This window comes from Castanea sativa, chromosome 4 (assembly GCF_040712315.1).
Source record: "Castanea sativa cultivar Marrone di Chiusa Pesio chromosome 4, ASM4071231v1".
In the NCBI taxonomy this organism is placed as follows: domain Eukaryota; kingdom Viridiplantae; phylum Streptophyta; class Magnoliopsida; order Fagales; family Fagaceae; genus Castanea; species Castanea sativa.
Window position 1 is genome coordinate 2119058 of NC_134016.1, and position 13246 is coordinate 2132303.

The following is a 13246-nucleotide window of genomic DNA, read 5'->3' on the forward strand; positions in this document are numbered from 1 at the left end:
CCGGGAGGTCACGGTCGTCCAAAAAGTGGGGCCGAGCTACGTTTATCCTCTTTCGTCTTCGGTCGCCCGCAATTATGGCATCCTCTATCTCCTGGAAGTCTTTGGAAAGGGGGGTGTACCCTAGAATAAGGTGAGCAGCCCGGAGTTGTAGGTCTTCACTAACGAACACCTCGGAGCGAAGTACCCGGTTTAGATCTGCGATGTTACAGTGACTCAGACGAGGACGCACGTGTTGCTTATCTGCAAAAAAGACATCAAAACAAACAAACTTGGTCAGATTTACATAGATGTTTAACAAATTTAAGCAAGTATGAATACGCATTTCTGTGTGTGTGTTAAGAGAAGTTGAGTTGTGGGGAGATTAATCCTACGGCGTCGCACCTGGATCCCCCGGCTCCAGGCGGGCGGTGAAGGCCGTCGTGCCGGTTCCGGACACTATCAAGTAGTCGTCCTTCATGCCTTTGTTTGATTTGGGCAGACAGGAGATTAGTCTAACGGTACTGGACCGAGATTTAATATAATAACCTACCTTAGAAAGTTTATGGGACTCATATAGGAACACGACATCGTGCCATGTGAGGTTTAAACCCATCTGCTCGTTTAGAGCATCTACACTACCTAGAATTCTAAAAACGTTTGGGAGGCATTGATCGGGACACAACCGATGGTTGCGGAGGTACTCCCTAGTTACAGGTTTCATTGGTAGGGTCATCCCACCTACATAAAGGCTATCATAGGAATGATAACCTCTCCTCTTTCCTAGAACCGGCCACGGTTTGATGCCGAGCGGTGTTACAACCCTACGTCGCTGGGAATATGGTATTTGGCTCTAAAGCCTTCCATCCCAGCGGTGGTATCAACTAGACACTTGAATTTTCCCATTACAGAGGAACGATAGACTAAACTCTAAAAGGGAGAGTGTTTGTAGTGATAGCCGAGGACAAATATCGAGGAGAAAAGGTTAAGAATAGGAGCAAGAACTTACAAGGTTGAAGGTGTGCAAATCTCCACGGTTTTCTGCAAAGTAAGGTATGATGGCTGATGTCTTGATGGGATTACCCCCGAGGAATTAAATGAAGGCGCGAGGTTCCGAAGCGTCACGACGTGCGAAAAGGCGGCCTCGAAATTATGTTTGTCCCGCCTAAAATTTCGTGGAGTAATGAGGGCGGGCCGTTGGATGTCCATCTCACCGTTGAACGTGAGGGTCAAAGTGTAAGCTGGCGGTAATAAATACGCGCGTTGTTCAAAATAAAACCGCCAAATGGCATTTTTACGGGACGGCGAAACGATTTCCACACGTGCCATTACTCGCAAAGTGAGTAGAGTAGGTTCTCGTCGGATCAAAACCTATTTTTTCTCCTCGGACGTTGAAAATTAGAGTTTTGAGGGGCTATTGTGTGGGGCAAAAGATCACTGGTGGGAACGTGGGCCTTTTGGGCCGTGTTAAGGAAGGCCGACACGACCACAGGGTTAGAAATTGTTAGTGCTATGGGTCGGCCCATACGCGGAGATCAGGATCCGGCCGAGGGTGAACTTACCCTCGGATGAACACGAAGAACTCGGGATTTCATAGTGAAGATTAGGGGATGACACGGTTAAGGCCAATGGTTAAAAGGGGTGAACCCTAGAACGCCCCGAAGCACGGTGTTGAAGAAATGTCAAAGATAAAGGCTGCTACCTCCCACATTAAAGACCACCGCATCTACCACCACTGGCCGCATTTATGGGGAAGTGACACTGAGCAGGTGGAAGAGAAACTTGGTTACTATTCAAAGGCACTGAGAAAAGAAATATCTAGTCTAAGGGGGAGGTGAGGCAACACGTGTACAAAGCATTCAAAAGAGTAGTATTTAAAGAGCAATTTAAGACAGAAAAAGGGGACGGACTTTTTGTAACCTAAAAAGAAAAGAAAGAAAGAGAGAGATAATAGAAGAACAACTCTTGGCTTATGTCCGAGGAGGCTGATTTACTATACTCCTTGTTATTTCCAAGCATTTGCAATCTTTAGTTTGTCATTTAATCCCCACACACACTTCTAACCTAGGTTTCAAGCCCACATTCTACAAATTTGTATTGTTTAAGGCTCATTGGGCCTGAGCCCATAACTGTTCTTGGGTCCAGGTGCAATTGTGCACTTACATGTGTCTTCATTCCTTTTCTCTGTTTTTCTAGGTATACATATGTAACCCACAATTTTTAATTAGATAGAAATTATATTCTCTCTTGTCTTTTAGTTTTTGACTATTTTATCTTTTTACATCTGATATGATTTAGCTTTTCATGCTTCCTACATGAAGGAGGTCTTAATTAGGTTAATCATATTTATCAAATGTATATATAAATTTACCGAAGTTATAAATTTAGTTTATAACTTTTCATGCTTCCTAAAAGTGCTTCCTACAGGGGATTCACACTCTTTTATCCCTTACTTTTTAATAAGATATGTATTTTTTGGCTGAATAATTGTTTGATAAACTTGATAAATTGATTTGATTTCCAGTGGATGTCTACCCATGGAAAAAAGAGGGTACTTTTTGAAGAAGGCTGAAAGTGCTAATTATTTTTGTTTTAATTTATTTGTCCCATATATGGTTGTTATGTGCAGACGAAAGACTCAATGATATTGTTGGAAGAGCATACTACTGGCTGAAGTCCTATACATGTCGTATAATCAGTCTCTTCCGTGTTTTGGCTGTATTTTTTTTTCTGCATTATATTTTAATTTTAGTCAAAAACATGCTTTCAATATAACAAGTGGAACAAAATATATTCTATACAGTGTGGGGACTGAGAGCATTCTCATCAACAATTGTAAAATTTTTAGCATTTACAATTTCAAAACACTATTTTTACAGTTTTAACATTTCATTTTACAACATACCAAACATCAAACATTCTTTTCTTTTTTTACAATTTCATTTAAATATTCTTTATTTAATATTTTTATTCAATTTTTTTACAACTTCATTGAATTTTTATTCTTTCTTTAAAAGAAAGCGGGCCCCACCTGAATAAAAAAATAATATAAGCATTACAATTTGTGAACAGTGTGGTCTCAAATGTGAGATTGCACGGTCTATCAATGTAAAATATTATAGCATTTAAAACACTTGAAGAAAGTGGTTTTTTAAACTTTAGTGTGTCAAATGCCAAATATTTGGCATTTGACACACTTGATGGGAATGCTCTAATTGAAGACAATAGCTAAGTCAATACAAACACATAGGGGCCGTTCGGTAATATTGTTCTAGTAATGTTGTTTGTATTTTTTGAAAATACGTGTAAGTGAAAAAATTTGTGAAAATACGTGTAATGTTGTTCAAACACTGAAAACTGTTGCTCAAAACACCTAACCAAACAGCCCCATAATAATATTATATACAAAAGTGTTAAAAAAACATACACCCATCCATAATTAAAAAAAAAAAAATTCAAAAAGCTACCAAATAGTAAAATCCCTAACTACTAGTCCCAACATTCATCAGTAAACATGATTCCATACTGTTAGGACATATGTAAATCATGTTAAGAATATATGTCATTTAGAATTGACTAATCTTATGACCAAATGCACTTTATTTGTAATTGGGTAGATCTAGGATGTGTTTAATACTTCAAAGAATAAGAGTTCAAGTTCAAGTATTGAAGCCATGCAAATCTATCCAAGAAACAAGTAAAGCAATAATGTATTTTAAAACTCGACAGATAGCATCTATCAAGGTTTAAAAGGGATCTTCAACTCGATACTCGACAGCTGCTCAATAGATAACCTATCTATCGAGATTTACAAAAATCAATTTTATTTGGGCTTTCCTTTATTCAGATCTGATCTCACACATATTTGTGTATACTTGTTTGGACTTTTTTTTCTCACAATTCTAAACATATATAAGGATTATTTCAAGGGCCGTTAAAGGTTGCACAAGTGTTAGGCAAAGGTTTTTGATCAAGCATATTGTGACTGGAGACGTATGCCCTAGTTCATCTTTCTCTTGAAGAAGCTGCTGCGTTTGTACGCCGTAGGGTCTTGTAACCAAGGAGCTTTGTGATCTTCATTATGTTGATAAACTAAATAACTTTGCAGCGAACATCCTTCTCAAGTTGGTGTGTTAGTTACGTACTTGGATTCGTGCAAAGGAGTAAGCTGTGTACTGGGATCTGCGCATCGATTGGTTAGTCATGTATTGAGAGCCGTACATTGAAAATGAAAGATTGTCACTACAGAACAAGTCCAATTGTGTATTGGGGTAAGAGTTCAATTGTAGGTTGGTATAAGGTACTGGAATTCCTTTACTTATAACTGCTTGTTGTGATAATAGTAGATTCTCAAGAGTGGTGATCTTAAAATCACCCGGTGAGGTTTTTAGCTTGAAAGTTTTCTCCATTCATAAACAACTACCATGTCAACTTTATTTTCTGCGGTATTTAACTTAGTTGGTGATTTGTTTGTGTTATCACGCATTTTGCATGTTAATTGAAATAATTAATTAACTTGGCTAATTAATTGGTTAATTTTTCACAAGAAATCAATACATTCTTAGCCTATCACATACACTTACGTCAGGTGGGGACCAATTGAAGATAAAATATTCAATATAACAATTCAAAAAAAAAAAAAAAAACTATTCTATACAATATTTCAACAAATAATCATTGCTTCCCTTAAAAAAAAAACACCCACTCATAATTAACAATTCCAAAAAAGTGACCCAACAGTCAAGCTCTACCTACTAGTCCCAATCCACTTTTTGTCAATAATATACCCATCCAGACCCATCACACAACCCAACCATTGTAAATAGGATCATACACTAACCAATGAAGCGAGATAGTGAAACTGAAGACACATGACACATGCAATGAAGCAAGATAGTGAAATTGAAGACACAAGACACACATGCAATGAAGCAAGAGAGTGAATTGAATGAGACTAAAATTACCTAAGAAAACACTTCTTCCTTGCTCAAAATACACAAGAGATTGAGTGGGGTTTGGGGAAAAAAATTTGGGTTTCAAGTTTAGGTTTTTTTTTTTTTTTTTTTTTTTTTTTTTTTTTTTTTTTTTTTTTTTTTTTTTTTTTGGGGGTTAAAAGTGATAGAGTGAGAGAGTATGATAAGTGAAAGAGTGAGATAGTGCGAGGTTCCGATTTGGGATGGCGGAGGGATGGTGTTGCTCTGGTGGAGGGACAACGGAGAGATGGTGGAGCAGTGGTGGAGTAAAAGCAGTTTTCAAACTGGGGATTTAGGGTTTACAAAAATCTGAATTTGGAGAAGGTTGGCACGCATATTAGACAGGAAGAGAGATGGGAAAAAAATTGGCTTTTGTTTTAATTGATTTGGAAGAAGGGTGTTTTAATCTTTTAACTTTGTTCTACCTAAAAAAGATGCATGTGTAGTAGGATTCTGATGTAGAATAATCTACCATGGCCTTTTTTGACTCCCAAGCGTGCCTAAAATCATGTCAGGCAAAAAGGAACTAGTAGAAATTATTTGGGCGACTGAGTCGGAATCGCATGAAATTTGGCAAACTATAGCGAAACGGCATTCTGAGCCATAGTCATTTCTTTGCCATGAGGTATCCCCTAAAAGTGACGAATTCCTTCATTTAGGCCTTGAAAAATTTCGATTTTGCCGTTTATAATAATTTTTGTTTACTTAATAACTTATTTCTTAAAAGTCAGAATAAGGTTCCGCTTGTTTTGAAATGACCCTTAAGTTCAGTAGTTTATGATTTCGCATTTAACTTAATTTTGCCATTTTTGGTAAATTTCGGTATTTTGTCACCTAATTGCGTAATTACTACGAATTAGGTTTTAGACGTTTTTCTCAATATTTATATGTTTTGTAGCTGTCAGAGGCAAATTAGACTATTATCAATAAACACAGACTTTTTGTCAAATTCTTTTTCTAGTGGATTCCACTTTATCTCCTTATGGATTCAGGGAAACCTCTCATAGGTTTGAGATTTACTATCAGAAGCTAATAATTTAATTTCTGTTTCATTAAGAGAGTATCGTGTGTACTTTCTTTAGGCTTCTGCAACATTATATTTCGTTAAACATAAAAGAAAAAGTAACACTAGGGTACAAAGTGTGATAAGTGTGATAGTTTACGGTGTAAAGTGTGCATTTGAATAGTTTAGAGTATAAAGTGTAACTTGGTGCATAGTTTAGGATGGTAAAGTGTAATTTCTCCTAATTTTTGGAATCAATACAATACGTGTATAGTTGATATTTATTACGATATGATCCGTATTTAGAATAGACAGTAAAATTTTCATAATATCATCTCCAACAACAAGTTAATACTTTTGAAAAAAATAAATAAATTAAACAACTATCAGATTCTAGTAATTTTGAAATATACTTTATTCAAAACTTTCTCATTAATGAAAGCACAAATTACATGAATGTAACAAAAACTAAAAAAAAAAAAAAAAAACCACATGAATGCAAATGATGTAAATCTACAGGAATATATATATAAAGAGCTTAAATTCTGTCTGGACGTGGCCTAAAACAAGGGGTTTACACCACCAATAATATAATGCCACGTCAACACCCAATTAAAAATCTCAATAAAATGAAAAAAAAAAACCAACAAACAATGAACAATCTGTGTTGATGTTAGCAATGGTGATATTATCGAAGACACAAAGAAGTTGAAGAAGTCACCACCAATGGTGATTTTTTTTTTTTTGGAAATGAATGTTCATTCATAAAAGATAGAATTGTTACAATTTTGGTATATGAAATTTTAGAGGCAAGATTATGTGTCATAAGTTTTATTCTTTAGTTTGCAATCAGCTAATGTGACACAATGTGATTGATGGGCGCAAAACTGGGGTTTTACGCCCCATTCAAATAGAATTGACACTCATATATAAAAGCTATCTTTCGAGATTTCTAACAATGACCTTGTTTTACATAACCTTAGGTGTGCGTAATTTTTTCTACAAACTCATCGATGTTCTTATCAGAGCTTCCACCTTCATCCAAAGCCTCAATAGCTAATTTCTTCCATTTTATTGCAATCCTTTTCATCTCCTCCCTCTTTTCTCCCATAACCTCATTAATACAGAGCTCAATTTCTTCTCTTGTGACCATGCCTTTGTCATCCACCTTAACCCTAATCCCGATCTTCCACACATCCATGACAAACTTAGAGTTGGTGGTTTGGTCATTCCATTGTGGCATGGCCACCAGTGGCACACCCAAGCTCAGTGCTTCGAGGGTCGAGTTCCAACCACAGTGAGTCACGAAGCAGCCGACAGCCTTATGAGACAAAACTTCTAATTGAGGGCACCATGTCACCACCAAACCTCTCCCAGTTGTCTCCTCTATAAAGTTGGTAGGAAGTTTCTTTGTTTCCGTCTCTCTAACTACCCACAAGAAATACTTATTACTCCTCTTTAGGCCCAATGCTACTTCTTCCATTTGCTCTTCTCCTAAGGCAGCCAAGCTTCCAAAAGATACATAAACAACTGTGCCAGTATCCTTCAAATCCAGCCATTTCATGCAAGCATCAACATTTGGTTTGAAGAGGCTCAGATCGTAATTCTTGTCGTCCTTCAACCTCTTGTCTAAGTACATTGATGGAATTGTTGGTCCTATGTTCTTGATTGGCCATTGGCTTGAAATCCAGCTCACCACCTGATGGAATTCACCGAAACATTCACAACATATAGATTTCAATAAATTACACCTAAACATCTTGAACACAAGTTCATTGGAAAACAATTGATCGAAAATAAATTCAGCATGTGTATTTATATCTTTTCATTTTTCTTCCCACTTTGAATATGCATCCCTAACCACCGGTATTTAATAAAAAACAACGAAAATATGAGTTTCAAATGTGCAAATGACATTACCTTCTTTTTTTTTTTTGGTTGCCCACAGTGTATCCTCAAGGCTTTCAACCAGAGACTAATCACTGTTCGTGCCGGGAGAGCCCTACGAAGGGGTAAAGCACTGGCCCAGGAAATTCTTTTCAAAGTGCAGGTAGCAAGACTCGAACTAGGGAGCACACCCAGTCGAGCCCAGTACAAGCACTTTGAGACTGAGAGCTCTACCAACTCAGCCAACCCCCTGGGTTGACATTACCTTCTTTATCATACATGGATAGAATATTTCTCAAGAAACATTTATTGTTTATCTAAAAACCATTTAGTATCTTGATCATCTATCAAAAAATTAATTGGTGACTTGGTTGGATAGGTTAAAAACCTATTTTGTGTGTGTGTGTGTATATATATATATATATATATCTTTTCTTCATATATCTAATGAAAAAAAAAAATCATGGTCATGGTAGCAATTCAGAAAGAAAAAATCATCGACACAGTAGCAATTTCCATAGATACGCTTCAACCGAATTTACTCTTTTAACAATAATCAAAACTTTGTTTTGAAGAATTGAATACTCAATTTTTTGTCAAACAATTGCTTTCCCGTAAGAATGTCAGTCTAGCTCGATTAACTAGTTGGCTTGGTAGGATCTATTAAATATGATGTATATATCTCCATGTACCTATAATTATGTATATTGAATGCATGAACCAATGACCTTTAAATCAAAGGACATATATCCTAGCATTTCTAATGGAGAGAGATTTCCAAGTTTGTATCCCCCTGTCATTTAAAATGTATATTGAAAAAAAATTGTGTTATGAATGTTTGCACGCAAGCGAATTAAAAGATATATTTGGTGAAATTATAGAACAAACTTACCTCCTCTTCCAACTTATCAAAAGAGCTGCAAAATACCCAATTCACTTCATGGAAATTACGGAACTCATCCACGCAAAGTCTTAGTAGAAGTGGATATGAATCTGGCTGAGAAATGAAGGACGGCATGTCATCGATCCTTAGCAGTGGCAGCGAAGGCAATGATACTTCAGAAACTTGTAGAGGAAGCGTAATTCTCCCCTGAAACAAGTGGTAAAAGATGGCAGCAATTGTGCATGATTGAGTTATAAACGGAGCTCCACCAACACCATGTTGTTTTGCTACCTCTAGTGCCCAAGGCAAAATGCTATCATAGACAACTAATTTAGTAGCATATCCAATGCTTTTATTTCTCTCAATAAGGTCTTCCAAACTATGTGAAAACATGACTTTGAAGCGCTCGGTATACGCTTCCATGGTTTCTACTGTTGGATACTCCCCAGAGTCATCAGCAATCGGCTCAATTGTGACACAGCTGGCTTGACCTTCCATGGATTTGACGATGGAGTTGGTGGAAAGTACGGTCACCTTGAGACCCTTTGAAGCTAGGCGTTTGGAGAATTGGAGCATTGGGTTTATGTGGCCTTGTATAGGGAAAGAGAGTACAACAACATGGGTAAGAGTAGCTCCTTGTTCTCTCTCCATTTTCTTAAGCTTGCTTTTGTCTCACTCAATGAACAAAAAAAGACTTGTTATAAGCAAGAAACAAGGAGATTATGATGCTGTTGATTGGTATGTTTAAGATATGAGTTACATATATATAGACATTAATGGTGATACATAAAATGCATGGATGACGTAATTAAGTATGTAAGATCTGCTTGATTAATCCTAAACTACATGAGCATTGGGACTTTCTAAAGCTAAGTCAAAGCAGGTAAACTAGAGTAGACACCTTGAAGTTGGAACTACCTTGGCAACCTCCGTTGAACTATCCTTTTTCCACATATATTTGACAACTAAAACCTAAGAAATTTCAATGGCTAAATAGTTCATAGTGATGTGGTGTTTGGAATTTTTTCCGAAGATTTCAAATAATTAATAGTGAGAATACACAAGTCTATGCTAAAACAAAATATTATTCGGAATTAAGCAATTATCTAGATTGAAAAATCAATAGAAAACACAACAACAAAAACTCTAAAACCATAAAAATATTGCTAAGACTACCATAAAAATTAGTGTTTTAAAATATTGTTGTTTTCCTCAATATAAATTATTTTACCAACCCAATCATATTTTTACTTTAATTAAATTTTATTGTTTTAATTTTATTTTATCTTGTGGTTTACTAATCAACTCTATTGAGTATATAAGTATAAGTAAAGTCTCATGTTAGATATTAATAAAAAAATGAGTGGTTAATATGATATAATTAAGCTTAAACCCATTAGACTAGAACTTATTGGGTTGTGTGTGTCTCTCTAGGATAACAACACTGAAAAGACTATATATATTTTTTATTGCATTTTCTCGCCTTTTCAAATTTTTTTAAAGTACTAGTAAAAAACTAAATAAATTGTTCTTAAACAAACACTTAAAAACTTATAATTTTTCCTTTCAGATGGTATTTAGTTCGTCATGATGTTATATTATATTACATTGTAATATTAAGTTATTATAATCTTATATTAATATAATTTTAATACAAAAATATAATATTATATTATTTAAAAAAATAAAAAAATAAAATATTTTGTAATTTTAAATTATGATAATATTATATAAAATAAAAAAATTTTAATATCAAATCATCGTGTATTATGTAAGAATCTCTCAGTAAACTAGGCAACACTAACAATAATTGATCAAACTTTTGAATGTGTCTCCTGTTACGTAGGCGCTGAGGGAATAAACTTGTGATTAGCCAATAGCATTCGACGATCGACATCATTGCTTAGGTAAAACATACATGACATGTGGGGGCAAGAAACACAGACAAGAGACAAAATTATGTATATTCTACTTCTATATATGTCACATCCCTAAAATCGGACGCCCGACCGACCCATGATTTTACTCTTATTTAAATGTAAAAAAAGTAAATGGATTGTCTTTAGCTCATAGTTTTAAAAACCGGACCGGACCGGCCGGTTCAACCGGGAACCGGCCTCAAATCCGGTCCGGTTATGAGGTAAAACCGGAAATATTATTAAAAACTGTAAATAGTAATGACCGGCCGGTTCAACCTTAAAAACCGGAAAACCGGCCGGTCGAACCGGAAACCGGTTATTTGGCAAAACTCTGCCGTTTTGTCCTAAAAAATTAAACCTAATCCTAAGTTCCTAAATCCTAACCTATCAGATTCATTCAACTCTCTGCCTCTCTCATAGTCTTACTTCTCTTCAGCCGCCTCCAGCCTTCATTCCTCAAGCTCTCATGCCTTCACCGCTCAGCCCCAGCCCCTCGCTCAGCCCTTCGCGCGCGCCCCACCAGCCTCTCGCTCAGCCCTTCGCGCGGCGCGCCCCAGCCCCTCGCGCGCGCGCGCACACCGCAGCCCCTCGCCCCGCTGCGCTCGCCTCTCTCGGCCCTCGCCCCTCGCGCGCGCCCCGGCCCGGCCTCCCGGCCCGGCCTCTCGCGATCCTCGCCCACACACAAGCTCCACGCGCTCGCCCGCGCGCCCCAGCCCCTCGCCCCGTCGCGCGCGCCCTAGCCCCTCGCCCTGCGCGCGCGCCCAGCCCCTCGCGCGCGCCCACAGCCCCAGCCCCTTGCGACCCTCGCGCCCCTCGCGCGCAAGCCCCAGCCCCAGCCGCAGCCCCTCGCCCCAGCCCCTCGCCACACCCACGATCACACTCTCTGCCTACACACACTCTGCCTCCCCAAATAGTTAAAAATGGGTATGGGTTCGGTTTCTTTTTTGCCTTTGTATTTTCATTTCAATTTCCCTTTCTTTCTTTTCATTTTTCTTTTCTTTTTACACTTAAATTTCTCATTTCCATGCTTCAATTCTTGTTTACAGGAGAAATTTATGGTTGTGATCGTGGACTCTGAAGTGTTTTTTTCAATTCTTGTTTGCGGGTTTTTTTCCTACGAAGTGTTGCTCTCTGTTTCTCTGCTTGATTCATCAGGTAACATTCTTTCCTTTTGATTTTGCTTTTGATCATGTTGTGGATTCTCTGTATGGTGTGAATTTGTTGTGGATTTAATTTACAGTGATTATTGATTGTGAAATATTTTTTTATAGAGAATTATACATGTATGTCACTATGTTGATTGATGTGTTGATGAATTTATTTGTTGGTAAAATAGTTGCGCAAGTCGAAATTGTTGAGTGAAATGGAGTACGCACTCTACGTACCATCTAATGAACATGCTTCTACAACCGGGTCTAATGCTAATTCTTCATCTGTGAGAGCGAAATGTGATCCTGCATGGGATCATGTGACTGAAGAGTTGAAAGACGGAAAAAGTAGCTATAGATGTATACATTGTGGGAAAAGTTATAAAGGAGGGGGCATTAATAGGATGAAAAGACATCTAGCTGGAATTAAAGGTGATGTGGCTGCATGTATGGGTGTACCTTATGATGTTAGGTTTAAAATGGTTGAGAATTTGAAGGAAATTGCTAAATCTAAAGAACAAACAAAAAAAGATCAAGAAGCATCTAATTATTCGCCATTAGAGGACTCACCAGAATTTGAAGATGTTCAAGAAATTACTCCTAGAAGTAGGGGGTTAAGTAGGGGAAATAGAAGTGGTGGTCCTAGTAATTTTCCATTAAGATCTAATCTTGGCAAGAGAAAGGTTGGTGATATTGGTAATTACTTCGCTCCTAGAACAACACCGGGAGCTCAACCTTCTATTAGAAGTGTTCTTGCTGGCAAAGAAAAGAAATTGAGGGTTGATATGGCTGTAGCAAGATGGATCTTGTGTATGTTCATTATAACTACCGATTGAAAGAAAGGTATATATTATATAATCTCTTTTAATTAACGTTGTTATGGGAAAATATGAGTGATTCACTAATTTGGTTGAGTGGGTTCTTTGTGATTGTGAAATATAAGTGATTTGGTTATCAATTATTCATTATGTTCATTTTGTGATATAGAGTCAAAAGGAAGAAGTTCAATTTTGATCCTATTGATTATGCAAGTATCAATAAAACTGAATTTTGGGTAGTGGAAGATGAGGAACCTCCATTTCTAGATCATGAGGAGATAGAGAATGCATTATATGAAGAGGGAGCTCATCCAATCGAAGAAGGGTCTTCTAGTCATGTACAAAGAGGTTAGCTTATAACAATTCTTTGCCTAATTGCATATTTTAATTAGACTATTTATGATTTATGATAAATGATTATTAGAATCGTTATTTCATTTATTGTTCTTTGGTTTTGGAATTTGTATAGATATGGATAATGAAGTGATTGAGGATGATGATGACATCAATTTAGAATCATTTGGTGATGAAGATGATGCTCCTCCCGGATTTAGAGATAAAAATCATCCTATTCCTATTGAAGATGAAGAAAATGAGGATGAGGATGATGATAATGATGCTAGTGGTGGAGCATTTGGT

At 37.0% G+C, this 13246-nt stretch overlaps 2 protein-coding genes across 2 annotated transcripts in view; one reads left to right on the top strand and one right to left on the bottom strand.

Moving 5' to 3' along the window:
* Positions 1 to 13246, top strand: part of LOC142631314 (uncharacterized) — a 75109-nt gene that overhangs the window by 21525 nt on the left and 40338 nt on the right. The window lies entirely within an intron of this gene.
* LOC142631895 (mogroside I-E synthase-like) lies at positions 6902 to 9457 on the bottom strand. The gene is made up of 2 exons (XM_075806242.1): positions 8732 to 9457; positions 6902 to 7651 (listed from the first exon to the last, which is right to left on the bottom strand). The coding sequence occupies exons 1-2, from the start codon at positions 9371 to 9373 to the stop codon at positions 6932 to 6934; spliced, it is 1362 nt and encodes a 453-aa protein (XP_075662357.1). The 5' UTR covers positions 9374 to 9457; the 3' UTR covers positions 6902 to 6931.

Bases quoted from the DNA above. Each gene is read 5' to 3' on its own strand.
- LOC142631895 (XM_075806242.1), bottom strand. From the start codon at position 9,373: ATGGAGAGAGAACAAGGAGCTACTCTTACCCATGTTGTTGTACTCTCT. The intron at 7,652-8,731 runs GTAAGTTTGTTC...GAATTCCATCAG, and splicing joins TTGATAAGTTGGAAGAGGAG to GTGGTGAGCTGGATTTCAAG.